The following is a 17,166-nucleotide window of genomic DNA, read 5'->3' on the forward strand; positions in this document are numbered from 1 at the left end:
GAAACTATTTCAAAAATAGGCTTAATTAATAAAATGGTCCCTTGAAGATATTTTTGGTTTCAGATTGGTCCCTTAAAGAAAAAAAAGGTCCAAATAGGTCCTTAAAGAAAAAAAAGTCCGAATAGGTCCCTTAAAGACATCTCCGTTAATCAGTTTGGTCCCTAAAAAGAGGTCTAAATAGGACCAAACTGATTAACGGATATGTCTTTAAGGGACCTATTCGGACCTTTTTTTCTTTAAGGGACCTATTTAGACCTTTTTTTCTTTAAGGGACCAATATGAAACCAAAAATGTCTTTAAGGGACCATTTTATTTTTTTTTATTTATTTTTTTTTTTTTGGTAGTAAAAGAGGGCTAACGCCCAAAAAGAAAAGAACTATAGAGTTACATGAAAATTTCTAGGCATGCAAGCCCCAGAAAAGTCATCAAAAAGAAGACTCGAAACCTCATTTGGAGGAGTCTCCATAACATGAATATTAAAAGAATTTAGAGAAAAGCTGAAATTAGCCAGCCAATCAGCACTTCTATTTCCCTCTCGCCAAGTATGATTGAATTGCACCTGCCAATCCAACTTTAAAAGCTCTTGTATACGACGCACCAAGGTAGGCGGATTACCATTGAATTTAACTTTCCCCGTGATCATATCAACCAGACTTTTTGAGTCACTTTCCACCTGAAGATGGCAGAAACCTTGTCTCCAACCAAGTTGCATTCCCAAGTACATTCCCCACATTTCAGCGGAGAAAGCGTCACAAGTTCCTATTTTGCGCGAGTATCCTTTAATCCATCTGCCATCTGAATTTCGAAAGAGTCCACCACAACCAGCTAAACCCAAAGAATCCTTGTAGGCTCCATCACAGTTAAGCTTAATCCACCCTTCTCGGGGTTTTTTCCATCCAATGAAAATAGTGTCACATTGGCGAATATTCAGAGGATGGTGGATGCACTTGTCTATGTCTTCAGCCATCTTGATAATCATGTAGGTTGGGTCAGTCGGACGTTGAAAGTCATCTTCAAACATCGTTTGGTTTCTCCACTTCCACATGTGCCAGCACGCCACCATAAAAATTGTTTTCCACTTCCTATTCTGGATATCTTGCAGTTGAAGGTTGATGTTTTTGAAGATCCATTCACTGCAATTAGAAGAAGAAAAAAAATTAATGATTTGATTTGAGGGGACTAACCTTATCCAGGTTTGGGTTGCAACAGGGCAATCCCTCAAAACATGAATAAGTGTTTCATTGACTCTGTCACATCTAGAGCATGTGGGAGAAGCTCCAACACCCCATTTGCTCCTACGAAAGTTAGTGAGCAACCGATCATGAGCCGTCATCCACATAAAAGTTTGAATTCTATGAGGTCCTTTCCAACTCCACACGGCCTTCCAATCTCCCTCAATAGGTTGAGCTCTAATGTTTTGATTCTCATAAGCACTTTTAACTGTGAAATTCCTAGTGTTGGTCCCTCCCCAACCAATTGTGTCTTTCCCGTCTATGTCCATAGGTGCTGGGATAGCAAGAACCTGAAAAGAAAAATTAGATGGTAAATTAGAAGTAAGGAAATCAAAATCTCACTCTCCTGAGGGTGTAAGCACATCCCTCACAGAAAGAGTCGTGTCAATAATAATTTGATTAGTAACAGAGAGCAAAGAAGTTCCACTCGGGGTCCATTTATCCAGCCAAAAGTTGATATTGTTTCCATCTCCCAACTGCCACACAATATTCTGCTGGAATTTTTCCCAAATACCTGTCAAAGCTTTCCACAAAGGAGAGTCATAGGGTTGAGAGCTTATTGTTACTCTCAAGTCCTTATTTCTTCCATACTTATTATAAAGAACCTTACACCAAAGGTCATCTGGTTTGTTGATCAGATTCCAAAGCATTTTCATAAGAAAAGCGTCATTTATATGTTGAGGTCTCTTAATGCCTAGACCACCCTCATTCTTTGGGAGACAACAAATGTCCCATCCAACTAGATGGGGTTTACGAGATTGGTCAGTATCTCCCCATAAAAAACTCCTTTGAATTTTTTCCATCTCATTACAGAGGTTTTTTGGGAGCTTGGCATACTGCATATGATAGTATGGTATAGAGCTCAAAACTGATTTAGATAGAGTAAGTCTGCCCGCAAAGCTCAAACATTGTTGCTTCCATCCACTCAACTTGTTTTGTATTTTGTCAATGATGTTATTAAACTTTCCCCTAGAAGCTCTGCCTGGACTAATATTTGCCCCCAAATACCTGTCCATGTTATTGATTTGTTTATAACCCGTGTGATGTAAAATGTCCTCCCTGACCTGTTGATCGACATTTTTAGAGAAGTAGATTTCTGTTTTTTGACTATTGATTTTTTGTCCAGAAGCTTGACAAAAAATATCGAGGCAATGCATAATACAATGTGCTTGCTCGATAGAAGCCTCTGCAAACAAAAGAAGATCATCAGCAAAAAGAAGATGAGATATTTGAGGGCCATACCTACCTGCACGCATTGGTTTCCAATACTGGGCATCCACCTGATCAGCTATAATATGAGACAGTCGTTCCATACAAATGACGAAAAGGTAAGGAGACAGAGGGTCTCCTTGTCTAATGCCTCTCGAAGGAGTAAACATATCTGTTTTCTCACCATTCCATAAAATTTTAAAAGAGGGGGAAGAAATACAATGTTGAATAATGTTAATGAGGTTAGGCGGAAACTTACATTCATTCAGACAATTTTCCACAAATTTCCAATTTAGACGATCATAAGCTTTTTCAAGATCAATTTTAAGGGACCATTTTATTAATTAAGCCTAAAAAAATAAATTGGGTTAATTAAAAAGGAGTGAAAATACAGGTTTGTCCTCACAAAATGTGACCCTAGCACTCCTCTTCTGAGAATAGTTGGACAGCCATTTGTGCTTGTTCTTCTCATTTTAATGCACAATCTATTGTAGATCAAGTACATAATATATTGGCTGATATACACAAAGCGCATAAAGATTATCCATACATGCAGGGTACATATGAAACAATTGATATTACATGGCAGAAGCCCACAAGGGGATTTGTCAAGTGTAACACTATGAGCGGTCAACCAAATAACTCAAGGACAAATGCATCTTTACAAAATCGAATTATAAAGTAAGAACTACACCATTTATAACATGTTGCCATACCATACTTTATCAAATGCAAGACTTTTAACACTCTTAACAAAAAATATAATGCTAAAGAACTCAATGTACTGTTGAAAGAATCCCGTAAAAAAACGTAGTGTTTTTTTCTTCTGATAATCATAAAAAAACGTAGTGTGATTTAATGCGCATTAAGAATGAGGGAGTGGTTAAGATTTCACCTTCATTTTTTTTTTCTTTCAATAATCTTGTGGCTAGCCTAACATACTATTAAATATAGAGTAGTGAAAAATCACCCCTCTAATAATATCACTAGTAGCTACCAACCGAGCTACTTTTACAAAACGGTAAAAAGAAGGGAATTTTTTTTTTTAAAAAAAAAAAAAAAAAAAAAAAAAAACTAAAATCAATAAATTCAAACATTAGCTTAAGTAGCATCTCAAATAATTATACGTATTGACCACATATAGATAAGTTTGTTTACCAAACACTTCCTTTGGTTAAACAAGCTGATAAATTTGTCCAATCCAATGAATAAGTTATAAGCCTTAAGACTGACCTACGATTAATCACCCATTCTGGCGATACATAATCCAATTTCCTATGGAACACTTGATATATCTACACTAAAAGTTTGAGCGGCAGTGTCTATAGTTTGCCAGTCCCACCAAAACTACAAAAAAAGAGGTATCAACATTTTTGTACGTCATCCTGTAGATGTGAGGCAACTCAAGCATATGTCTACGCATAAAAAGATTCACTAATCAATGGGCACGCATTGGTACCAACACGGTTCTTAAATCTACTCATACTTCTCTTCTGCCTGAGTCTTCAGTTCCGGGTTAATGCTTCCAAATCAAAATATTAACATTTAATTTTCCTATTAACATTTTCTGCTGCTGCTAACAACACTATTCACATCACATTAGATTAAACACATGTTTCTTTTACCATCCTCCTTGTGAAACGCCGACTTGTACCACCTGTTTCATTCATTAGCGTCCGCCTTTTGTCATCTTGTTCTAGAGATTCGGATGCTAGTGATTTTCTCTTGCCCACTAGACTATCATCTTCAACACTAGTATTATCAGCCAAATCCAGTATTTGATGGGTCACAGAATTTATATTATCTTGGAATGAGGTTTGAGATTTCACACATGTATCAATCTCGTGCCCGTCATTTGACTCTTGAGAATCTTGAATAACATGAATCTCATTCCCGTCATTTGACTCATGAGAATCTTTAACAACTATCTTGTTTGGAATGTTAGACTCTTCCATTTTCTCCAGAAGCTGGTCTTCAAGAGTACCTGAATCCAGTTTGTTCCAAGATATAGCAGTTGTTCTTGAATGTGAAAGGCCCTCGACAGGTTCCGCAAAATTGATAGAGAATCCCTGCTGTGTTGTTTCTGATGCTCTATGATCTTTACCTATATATGATGTGGATGGTAAACCAGATGCCAAAATGCCTGCCTGAGAATTTGCTCTCTCTACATCGTCACCAAACTCTTCAGTTTCCTGCATCAGAGTAACGAAATGTGAAGTTCTGCAGGTGGGACTAGAAACATTTTTGTGTGTGCAAAAGACATATACATTAGTGTGTGTTGCTTCATATTGTTCCCCATTAATTTAACAAAACTCTAACCAGATAAATAACCAGGTAACCATTTTACTTTCTCTTTATTCTTACCAATTTGCTTGTTGGAAAAAAAAAAAAAAAAAAAAAAGAGGGGACAAGGAAATTGAGAACTATTCCTATGCATTTGATAGGACTCTAAACTTCACATTCTACCCTGTGAATTTTTGTTTTGCAAATGGTTCTACCCTGTGATATAATATATTACAATATCCTAATTATAAACCAATGAAAATACCCAACCATTTCATTGTATTTTTTATTTATTTAAATTAAATATTGTAATGTTCTTGAATGAGTAGGTTCTTGGCAAGCCATCCCATTCAACCCAAGAGTGTACAACTTATTAAGCTAAACTATGTTGATTGTACATCAATTCTTTTAATCTGTTCCTATTCATTATATTCCAAATCATAGAGAGAAAGTTTTGTATAGGAGGCACTTTGATTTCTTGCATTCAATCTCTTCCTTTTATGTTTTGGTAAAAATGTGTAAAGGGAAAATGGGACAGGACGACATAATAGATCTCAATTGTGCAACCCCAGATTCTCACTCAAGGTAGATTAAACATCAAGTAGTCAATCTGAAAACACTCAAGGTGGATTAAACAACATCAAGTAGACATCCTGAAAACACATTCCAAAAGAGTTGGAATATACTGCAGATAAATAGCAATTAAATAATCACTGCAATGATTAAAATACCTCTATTGGTGACAATAATCCATTTTGATGACACACTAACATCTTCCGAGAATTGAAATTTGGAGATACATCTGCGACTTGCAAGTCCTTGAAAACATTATCAGGTTCTCTTAAATATGGTACAACTCTTGTTGGTGAAACAATTGGGAAATGAAAATCAATCTCAGTAGAGCCATTTGAAGGATTCCCATGCCACGTAGCAGGACAACAGCTAGCCCCGGAGAAATCTGCTTCCACATTGTGCTCCATAACACCGGGCACTTCAGAGAGAGGACCTTTGCCATGACAATCAATAGAGGGTGCTCGCAAAGAACTATTTTCAAATATTTCAAAAATTAAGTTCTGTATATGAGATCGTTTCAGCGAAGCCTCAGCCGAAGGGAACCAGCTACCAGTCAACTGAGAATGAAAAGAAAAGTTCAAATGTGACTCAACTGCAAGCTAGCGTCATCCATAAAAGATATGATTGAGCAGTAGCACCAGATATAAACTGATATGACAGGCTCAAAAGAAAAAAAATATAATACAATAATGTATAGAACATTTTAGGGTCAAGGCAGCAAGTTCCCTAAGGGTACTTGTTAAGAAGTCAAAAGAGGAAATAAGTGGTAAGTTTTTATATAGAAAAAGTCAATTTTCAAAATTTCAAGCTGTTGAATGCACAACTCCCGAGATAAAATTTCAAGGTGCAGAATAAGGGCACTTGTCGGCATTTCCCAATAATTTAAGCATAGAAGTGCCTTGCAATCTTCAGGAGAAGGGGAGAGGAAGGGAATAAGAATGAAGTAACCAAGTAAAAGTATAACTCGTGCATTTCATGTAATAAATTATGCACCAAGGAACAATTATATATCATTGCTTACAATACAAGTATTTATTGATTATGCGGTTTCTACTTTTACAAGGCTGAGACCACAACTCATTCAGAAACTGCTATTCCTCAGTTACAGTTTGCTTCCTAAAACCTAGAAAATCAGAGGACCATAGCAGCAAGCATGTTGTCGTGATTGTCCTAAAGTTTTCTCATTTAACATAGCACTTAATGGAATCAGGAAAAAACCAGATTAGACAATCATCAATGCCAGATACCACTAACAGCAATGCTGCTTGAAATGTAAAATTAAAATGAAGATTCACCATTATATCATTGAAAATTCAAAATGAATATCACATTGATTCAAGTTTTAATCCAATATTAAGTCACTCACGAAGTTGGAGAACTTTGTTGTCTTGAAAGGGTTAAATTTGATAGGAGCTTCCTCTAGAAATCGTTCCACATAGTAAAGCAAAAACAGACCGCAATCATATAAGTTCTCCTGCTGAGGCAGCTGAAAAAAATAGGGTCGGAAAACAGAAGTCAATAAAAATTTGAACTGAATTTGTTAGATTTGTTTGGAGAGAGACTACCTCTAGTGAGATGAACCGCAACTGTAAAAATTTAGAAGAAAAATCATCCACCATATTGGAGTGTCTCTCTTTCCATTCTTCACACAGGTAGCTGTCATTTCACAATATATGGAAAAAAGAACTGTCAGACTCTGCGATAACAGAAAGCAAATAAAATCCACTCAAAAAAAGCTTTTACTTTATTGAGTTTCATTTTTACTACATTGTGTTAATATAATTTTGTGCAGTGGCTCAATGAAATGACTCAGCCTTGTCAAACTATCTGAACTCATGGTTCTTCTTCGGATAAAATATCACTACAAGCTTTATGCTGTTTGGTCACCGATTATGAAACTTACAAGAACATAATTGGGAATGACATTGATAATTGACGGGTTGTTGGCCAGATTCTGTTGATTAGTGGTTGGCATGATGGCCAAAGTAACCAACCACACTTAACTGTTGTTAGGTGTAGGTGACAAGATTTTAGTGTCTGATGGAATTGGCCAAAGTCAACAGTTAGGAATAACAGAGGATAGCTGAGTTCTGCTATCACCAACAGCAGAGGCAGAAAGTGGCTGTAAGTGCGACTAGATTTTGGAGAAGAGTAAAAGTAGATGGATTCTGGTCAGTGGTGATCAATGATGGTGGCGGAATTTGATTGTCAATCCACAGTAGCATTTAATGGCGGTTGGAAATTGGAAACCAGCAGTGATGGACAATGGCTGTTGGTCACCACAAGCAAAGAAATGGCAACAGTTTTGATAACATGGCAACAGAAAGTGTTGCCGTTTCCCATAGTATGGGAGCATATGCACTTACCCCACAAGAATGAAAGTGAGAGAATGTTGAGCAAAAATGTTGGATGAGAAATATTTTGAGCTGTTGTACCAAACATGAAAACCGAACATTCTCATGCAGATATTCTCAAGAGTGAAAATAATTTTCCAACTAAAAGGCAATGCCCAGTCTAGAGAGAATAAAAAAACTCATGACCTGGTGTTGGTACGTTTGTTTCTCTACAAATCTACCAATTATTTTATCATCAGTTGATATAATTTAGTTATATATATATCCTGCCTTATTTGCCATCTTAATGCATAAGTTAAACAGCCAAAATTTGGGCCACCAAAGCATTTCAATTTTTGCATTGAATGAATATCTAAAGAAAAAAAGAGGGCAATAGATCTTTGTTATTGAACCTCCGAATTATCATAAACTATAAAAACAGACATTGATTATATATCAGACATGGCTATCAGCAAGCTACCTTTGGAAAAGATTCTTGAGACCTTTATGACTTCCTTTCAGGGAGTCCAGGTGCAAGATGCAAGGTACTTTGGAAGATTCTTTAATTTCTTCATCTACAAGACAATCGAATAAAATGAAGATCTTCCAAATAAACCATAAAATAACAACTTATATGAAAGATATCTTGCCTTTGAAGCATGGCACTTCCCCAGGATGACAAATTACAATCAAACTCCAGTGAAGACTGTCATGAAGATACATAAATAATTATTCTTAAGATACTGCATAAACCATATTTGCTAGCAAAATACTTTTATAGGCTCTTACCTGTAGTTTATGGGAATCAAGATATAATCCTTTTCAAAAAGGTTAACTTTCCTTGTCCATTTACGTACACGTTGAAATGCTGCTCTGCCATCATTAGCATTTGATGGATCTTTATCTAAATCAGCTAGCTTTCGAAAGAAGAAGCTATTGAAAAAGTGAAACCTCTTCTGTTCATCAGTTGGGAGCTTATTTTTCAAATACCTACAGATACACCAGATTCAGCAAATGCCAATTCATATGAAGCCTTAAATAATGAGGCATATCTAAACCATCGAGGAGTTATTCCATTTGAAAAGAAAATGGTAAAACAAATAGTTGAGCAACACTATCAACAATAACTAATTTAACTTTCAAGCTAAAGGGTGGAGAGGAGTACAAGTGATGAGATTGCAAAGTGCTTGTGTGCATGAATGAGAGACAAAAGAGGGTAAACACTACTTTCAGAATAGGAGTGAATCAGAGCATCATTAATGAAATCCATCGGAAAGTTACAATTTCTTCTATCATACTTACTTGATATAAAAGTCAATGATAGTGTCATTGATGAATGTCTCTGGCTGTAAAAGTGCAACATCTCTCTTACTAATGGAAACAGCATCAGGTTCCCCCTTTGGATAAATAACCTCCTCAAATGATTCATCAAAACTGTATAAAAAATAGGTTGTCTTAAAAAACACTGATAAAATGTCCTATTACCAAAAATAGGTTGTCCTAAAAAACACCGAAGTTATACAGTTTTAACTGTGAAAACAGTTTCGTGGAGTGGCAGGAAAAAGCGAGCTAAAGGTTTAAGGACACAGTGTAATTTTGAAATCATTAGTTAACCATGGAAAAAGTTTGTGTTATTAAATACAAGCTCAAAATAGTTTTCATTTATATATCTAACCCGCCCAAAAAAATTGACGTAAAGTCAGAGAACCTGAGGCCCGAGCACACTTTGCTTTAAGCAGAAACTTAACGTGTTTGGGATAATGAGCAACGAGAACAAGGATCGAACTCTTCAATGCACCTAATTCGAACTCCTTGTTCTTTTCTGGTTCTTGACATAGTATATAGAAACTCTTCAGTCATGCGTTGAAGAGTTCTATCAAATTCAAAGGGCTCAAGAATTTCTGGCTCATATAACAGTCAAAGACTCGGAGCAAATAACATAGACAAGCAGCACTGACAGATTAACATAACCTTTTGCAAAAAACATAAAAATTAACATAACAAGAAATCAAAATTAAAAAGTTAATTATCAAATAACATTCGATGTAACACAGATTGTAGTTCAACGGATATCAAACAATGGAGGAAGAAGTGTTTGTTCAACTTACATGGGAAAATAACGCCTCTGAGACAACAAATTGCCCTGTCCTATTACAGAATTATTTCCATAGTTATCTGTATTAATGCTGCATGAAGGAAATATAATAACGATATTAATCAACACCTAGCAATATTGCACAACAACCTTTGTTATTGTTAAGTATCTAAGAAGCTGAGATACATAGTACAATGTGGACAGGGACGGATTCAAAGGGGGGCAGGCAGTGGCCAAGGCCCCCCCCTCCCCCTCATATATGTATATAATAATAAATATTATCAAGTCTCAACTCAACTATCTATTTATAACACTTTAGTTGAGTATTATACATACATAAAATAATATTATAATATGATAAAAATACACGCATAAAAAATAGTATATATATGAGGAGAGCAAACAATGATTTCTTCTTTAAATATATGAGATGTTGTCAATACAGTGTATTGAAATAATAAAAATATTTTCAAATCTGTCTATTATTAGTAATGTTTTGGACAAATCGACTAATACAAAACATATTTGAGGACTAAACTAACAAACAAAAGATAAATTTGAGGGTTTGAGAATCAAAATAACTAAAAAAAAATATATGTTTAAGAGTCAAAATAATTGTTCTTATTTTCGGCCCCCCGTATAGTAAGTTTCTGGATCCGTCCCTGAATGTGGATACGACACAACACAAGCATACGGGTAAATGTGAGGTTGAACCGGGAACGAGTCTGGTCCGGTCAGCCCCTAAAAACCGCTGATCAGATAACCCGTTAAAAACCGGTCAAAACCAGATAAAAACCGCTGATCCGGTACCGGTTTTAGAAAAAAGACACATAACTATTTTCGCAAAAAAACTTGTCAATGGAAGAGTGTGAAGCAGAGATGGAAGATAAGGGGATAAAGTCAGAGGAGATAAAAGGATAGATAGATCCACATCTGTATATATTCGTTGGTAGAAGCTTGTCTAAACCAGTCCAATGAACTCAAAATCATGATCCTACTATTCGTAACCTTGATTTCTTACAAATTAAACAAACAAACAAAAAACAGGAACTGAAATAGGAAGAAGTGATGTATGAAGGTTGTTTGTGTTACCACCATTTTGTCTCTTATATGATAGGGTTTCTTAATTTAGGGCTAGTGAAAGTGTGTACCTTAATGGGCCTCCTTTTCATTATGTTAGTTTATTCTTGGGCTTAGTGAAAAAGTAGTGCTTTTTGTGAACATATTTATTTTATTTTTTATATTATTAATTTAGCTAATTATTAGTAATCCGGATCGACTGCGGTTGAACCGTGACCGGGAGCTCTCACCAGTTTGATCTCCGGTCCGGTTTTTAAAACATTGATTTAGGTAGTAAGGCAAACATCACTACACTTACAAAAGATATTTACACCCCGGTGTTTTAAACAATAAAATTCTTACTCGAAAACAGTACTCCAGCGATCTGTGTATCTCATATCCAATAATTTGATAGCCTCTTCTGCCGTGGGCCAATATAAATCATAAACTGCAAATTTCAATTTCTTAAAGCCTGCATTAACAATAATTCAGATGAAAAGGGATAAGTCAAAGCATCCTGTACGCATATAGGAATTTGTCAAACACTGAAGAAGTAACTATAAACATTCCTAAATTTTAAAAAAATTGGACAAGGAACAAAAAATAGGTTGATTTTTGTCAATTGAACATTAACACCATCCATCGTCTACACAACAAACTTGGATCTAAACTATAGAGGCCTAGAAAATATCTGTATTCATTATAGCCTTCAAAAGCCAAGAACCAGAGGCTAAATCCACAATAATACAAATCCTTCAACTATTGCAAGATTTCCCAAACACACAATCAGGAAATATTGTGATTAACTATCAGGGGAGTAAGAAATATTCTTCCTTTTGCTCATTCTGTTATTCAAATTAACTTAGCAAACAATACCCAACCAATTGATTACACTGTATACCTGCTAGTGTCACTAGTATAAGCAGATCAAGGATATTAGACCTATACTGACATAAAAAGATCACTGATATTATTTTCAAAAGCAGACGCACCTGGTTTTTCATTTGTAATGCCAACTTCTTCAGAATCTTTTGATCTAAGGAAAAGGTTGATCAATGCTGTTTCAATCTACAGACAGAAGACAATCAAATTTATCACTGAGGGATTAATATAAAAGTAAATAAATGAACAATTTACCTTTCCAACCCAGCATGACTCAATTTTTATAATATCTTCAGTTTCCCATTCAATTTTAAAAGTTTTCCCAGTTTGATTGTTTGTTGGACCTTCAAGTCTCAGGGAGCCGCACGAGAATATTAACCGAGAACTGGTGGAATATAATTCCTCGTATTGAATATAATCAGGGAAAACAGCAACCACCTTTTCTATGTCATCCTGCACATTGAGAAGAGAAACTAGGACAGTTAACCAGAGCTATCTAACATTTTAAAAAATAAGATGTCCCTGTGCTATAAAGTTATATATTTTCAATGCATGAAAGAACAAGATTGAGTACAAAATATTTCGGTACAAAATAAAAATAATTCCAATTGAAAACCTACAACCTACATATACAACTAAAATTTAGTTGTTCAGAAACTTTATTTTTAAAAGTGACTGAGTTATACCAGATTAGATCACACAAGCTGACCAAACCAATTGCAGGAACCATAAGGCTAAAAAACCAACATATTTAAGAGAAACAGGAGAACAAGGAAGTGCAGAATAATGATCCATTGCTAAACATCACACCTGCCTTCAGCTCATTTAATTTTATTATTTTCTATCTACACTTCTTTTGAGTTACATGTTCCAAATTTATGTAAATTTTGAAATTATGGACATCACTCTATCGCATGTTCCACAACATTAGAAAGGGGAAGAAAAAAAATCTTTTTTTTTATTACAACACACTCATGCTTATTGTCTTCTCCATCTCTTACTTCTCCATCTCTTACTTCTCCCCTCCCCACCTACCTCAATTATTTCTTTCGTTCTCTCTTGGTCTATACCACTTCCACGGTCAAAACACTATTGTTTAACATGTGTATTAATGTTTTCTTTAATTTACCCCTAAAGCAAAAGAGATATATCAGAAGAACAAAGTTAAATTTTTTCGTAATAAAACCAAAGATTTTACATATTGCGTCCGCAGATTACAGCCATTAGCAGGTATGAAACACTACTACGCAATTGATCATATAAACATGACAAATACACTTACAATTTTAAATGCAGCAGAATCATCCTGCACTAGCTCGTCTTCAAAGCAGCCTGAAATCACAAAAAACACAAAACAATTCGTGAATGGAAAACCAATTTAAAATAAGCCAGACTTATAACTGACTATATAAATAAGAACACTGCAATGTCAGTTAGAAAATCTTAAAGCATGAACAAAAATACCTTGAAATTTTGATGGATTAAAAGTAGAATTTGACGACGAACTCACTTCACTACTATCATGACTGCTATCATCGTCTTCGTCAGAAACCATATCAAATGACTGATGCTGAATCAAAATTAAATCAGTGGTAATAAACAATAACCCTCTAAGTAAAGAAAACGTGATCAAATGAAAATAAAAAGATAAGACAAAAATAAGAACTGAATAATTACTTTCAAGTCAAAATCGCTATCTGCAGAGTCAGCATAGCCAGACATCTCTCTATAAGCAGAATAATGCAGTGGCGAATCAATTGAACACGCATCGGCATTCATGCCTTGATCATCATCACCAGCATCATCATCATCGTCATCGTCAACCTCTACCGGTTTGTTTGCAGCTTTCTCCGGCAAGCCCTTAGCTTCTTCTTCTACATCTTCGAAATCACACAGAAATTTACAGAAAGTTAACGAAACCTAAACCGAGCAATTGAAAATGTACGAAATATTTTTGCATGAATATACACAATTACATGTTACATACCTAAATCATCATCGTCCAGTTCAATTGGATCAACGGGAATAGACTTTGATTCAGGTTTTGAACCACCCGCAACTGCGGATTAGAATCAACGAATGAACGAACAATCGGAAAAAAAGGTATCAAAATTGAAGAAAAATGAAAAGGAATTGAAAGAGATGAGTAACTTACATGCTTGGAGGAACGCGTATTTTGAAATGGGAGAACGGGGCTTCTTAGGGTTTATGAATTTCCCGTTCATTTTGTGAAGATTTTTCACGGGTTGATGAGCGTCGTCTTCGTCGAAATCGTAGACTGAGAATTTGTTGATTGAGGAAGACGGTGGGCGCTGAGTCATTGAGCGAGTGAGCGATAAACTCGGTAACGATAAATAGTACTGAAATGCGAGTTTTATGTGAATTTGGGATTTGGGTGGGAGAAGAAAATGTGTTTGTTCAATTTCCTTTTCTTATTACTTTTTGACAAATATTTATTGTTTTTTTTATCGGTAAACAATTCATTAAGTATATTATATGAATATCTATCGGTACACGGCTTAGATGAATGATTGTGATCGGTTCGCAAATACTGTAGTATTTAATATAGAAAAATTAATATTAATAAATACTAGTTGTAAACCAATCAGAATTATTCACCTCAACAAATGTCTCAACAAATGTATAAATACATATTCACATAATATGTGTATGAAATAATTCACTTTTTTTTATTTCCTTCCACTTTTAACTTTTTATTTTTATTCATAGCCGTGACTCAATGCTCGATGATTCGAGGCCCACCGTCTACCTCAATCCACAAAATTCAAGTCTTCGACTTCAATGAAGAAGACATTGATCAAGTGGTGAAAATTCTTCACAAAATGAACGCAAATCTATAAACCCTAATAAGTCTTGTTCTCCCATTTCGAAATACTAGTCCCACACCCGTGCGATGCACAGGTGTTATGTCGTATTTTATATTATAATGTTGAAAAATTATTCGTATAAATTGTAACAATAAGTATTATAAAATGAAAATAATAATAATAATAATATAAAAGTGATGTACTTATCACTTCCTCCAACCAATATATATACCTATATGTATAGAGAATGAGTACGGACCATCAAAATTGAATGAATTTTTTTTTGTGGGGTGCGCCAGCCAATGCAATAGTGCAACGCATAGGCGACACACTAAAATGGAATGAAATATGATAATGATAATGGTTATTATATATTTCAATCTCATAACCTAACTTTTTGCATAACCTTCACTCTTCTCTAAAATTATAATGTAATTAAGTCAATAATGTATACACTCTTCGTATTTTTTTGTGTGACTAAATTATAAACTCTTTGTTGTTTCTATGAAAACGGTTGACATTTAAATGGGATAAATGTTGAAAGAGAATCCAACTATGTTCATCTTCATTGTCACTAAGAAATGTTATAATAATGTAGAAAAGTGTAACATATTGTGACATCAATTTTTGGATAATTGGAGAGGTATAATTCAATAATAATGTAGAAAATTGTAACATCTTGTGACATCAATTTTTGGATAATTGGAGAAACATAATTCTTTATTATTTATTATGAGATTGATATAATATAAAAAAAAAAATAGAGATGAAAATGATATAATATAAGGAAGTGATGTGGCATTATTGTGTGATTTAATTGGATGTAAGTGGGTGATGTGGATTAGGGTTAAGATGGATAGTAGGAGAACTATCTAGGAATTATATATATAGATATGTCTTCCTTCAAGCATATAAGTCGCTCATCTATTTCAATTCATTTTCACTTTTTCTTCAATTTTGATTTTTTTTTATTGTTCGTTCATCCGTTGATTATAATCCGCAATTGTGAGTAGTTCGAAACCTAAACCAAAGTTTATTCATATTGATTTGGACGATGATTTAGGTATGTAATGCTCTCCCACCAAAGGAAATTTGCCAAAAGAGCTACATTGGAACTTTAAATCTAGGCTTAATTAGTTTATTGGTCCCTTAAAGACATTTTAGGTTTTACAATGGTCCCTTAAAGAAAAAAAGGTCCAGATTGGTCCCTTAAAGAAAAAAAGGCCCGAATTGGTCCCTTAAAGACATATATTTTTGTCATATTGGTCATTTCCGTTAAATTTTAACTCAAAATATAACAAAAAATTCCAATGGTTAAAATTTTAAAAATTAATAAGGTTTTTGGTGGACCACTTACACTTAATGACATCCACAATTCAGTCTACTAAAACTAATATTTTTTGTAAAAAATTGACGGAAATGACCAATTGAGAAACAAATGTGTCTTTAAGGGACCAATCCGGACCTTTTTTTCTTTAAAGGACCATTGTGAAACCTAAAATATCTTTAAGGGACCAAAAAACTAATTAAGCCTTAAATCTATTAGAAGTTTGCTACTCTTCTGAATCTAAAAAAATAATAAAATAAGATGAGGGGATAATTCACGGGGACTTAGTGAGGAGACAACAACCCTTTGATTAACTTGAACCCGAGGATGAGGATGTCGAATATGTTGTGGTTGTGGTGGCAATGGAGTTGTACGAGGTTAAAATAATTGCAGTTGTGGAGGTTGAATTGGTTGAAGCGGCAGTGTCGATTGAATGGGAAAATGATGTTTTTCGTTATAACTAGATTTCTTGTGTGGATTTGAGAAAATAGACCAAGTATCATGAACAAGAGAAAAAGCATGTGCTGCATAAGCTAAAGGGTTACGACAAGGGTCAAGGAGGATTGTGAGACAATGATACTCATCAACAGTGTACTCAATGTTTCGAGTATAACGAATGATTTGAAGAACATCGTAATAATCGAGATGTTATTTGATCCTCGCTTCACCGGCTAACAAAGTGTCGATAATAGTGAGAAGAAGATTCGTTGCTTCAAATCTCGGGATGAATTCTCTTGCCCGAATAGCGAAAGAACGGGCGTCGTGTAGATCACGTGCGCTGAGAAGTTTGTTTGCTGTGTATATCATGATTAGTACCGGTACGAGTTCACGCAATCCACAACCAAAAGAGAAAAACCACTCAAGGGCAGAGAGAGATCTTGCTCCTGCCGAATTCACATCAGAAATCTCCAGAACACAAGCGAAATCTTTCATATTGAGCTATTTTATCTAATGACATTCGATCACAGAATCTATCAACAGTTGCATAAATTACTAGAATTTGCTCTTTTTAACACACTCTTCTCAACACCATATCAAATTAGTATTGTACGAATCTAAACTAATTATATAGATCTCACATAAATTTACGTTATTCGGTAAAAATAAAATAAGAGACTGAAAATGACAAAATAAGCCGTAATATCTATAAATCCTTGAGTTGGTAAGTCAAATTTAGAAACAAAGCTACCCTCGTCATACTTTTTCTAAATTTGTCTATTCTTACATCCCCACAAGCCCACAACAAAACCCACAAAGTTATGTTGTTTTTTCCATGTTAACATAAGGTCAAGGTCAATGTCAAGTAGTACTACACTATCATCACACTCCACACTCTCACTCCCAA

The 17,166-nt window shown here is 34.8% G+C and overlaps 1 protein-coding gene across 4 annotated transcripts; it reads right to left on the minus strand.

Moving 5' to 3' along the window:
* Positions 1-3,853: 3,853 nt before the first annotated feature.
* LOC123910567 (probable ubiquitin-like-specific protease 2B) lies at positions 3,854-14,124 on the minus strand. 4 transcript variants are annotated; one of them, XM_045961724.1, is made up of 17 exons: positions 13,822-14,124; positions 13,654-13,725; positions 13,344-13,546; positions 13,131-13,236; positions 12,949-12,998; positions 11,922-12,119; positions 11,777-11,852; positions 11,148-11,256; positions 9,739-9,816; positions 8,933-9,064; positions 8,420-8,620; positions 8,281-8,336; positions 8,112-8,205; positions 6,863-6,953; positions 6,664-6,783; positions 5,456-5,854; positions 3,854-4,633 (listed from the first exon to the last, which is right to left on the minus strand). In XM_045961724.1, exons 1-17 carry the CDS (start codon positions 13,985-13,987, stop codon positions 4,046-4,048), a joined length of 2,739 nt encoding a protein of 912 aa, XP_045817680.1. In that variant the 5' UTR covers positions 13,988-14,124; the 3' UTR covers positions 3,854-4,045. The 4 variants fall into 4 exon arrangements, with proteins under 4 accessions (XP_045817680.1, XP_045817682.1, XP_045817681.1 ...); XM_045961726.1 differs by having other exon boundaries at positions 13,344-13,540; positions 13,822-14,087; XM_045961725.1 differs by having other exon boundaries at positions 13,131-13,230; positions 13,822-14,087.
* Positions 14,125-17,166: the final 3,042 nt, after the last annotated feature.

Source organism: Trifolium pratense, linkage group LG2 (assembly GCF_020283565.1).
Source record: "Trifolium pratense cultivar HEN17-A07 linkage group LG2, ARS_RC_1.1, whole genome shotgun sequence".
Taxonomy (NCBI): domain Eukaryota; kingdom Viridiplantae; phylum Streptophyta; class Magnoliopsida; order Fabales; family Fabaceae; genus Trifolium; species Trifolium pratense.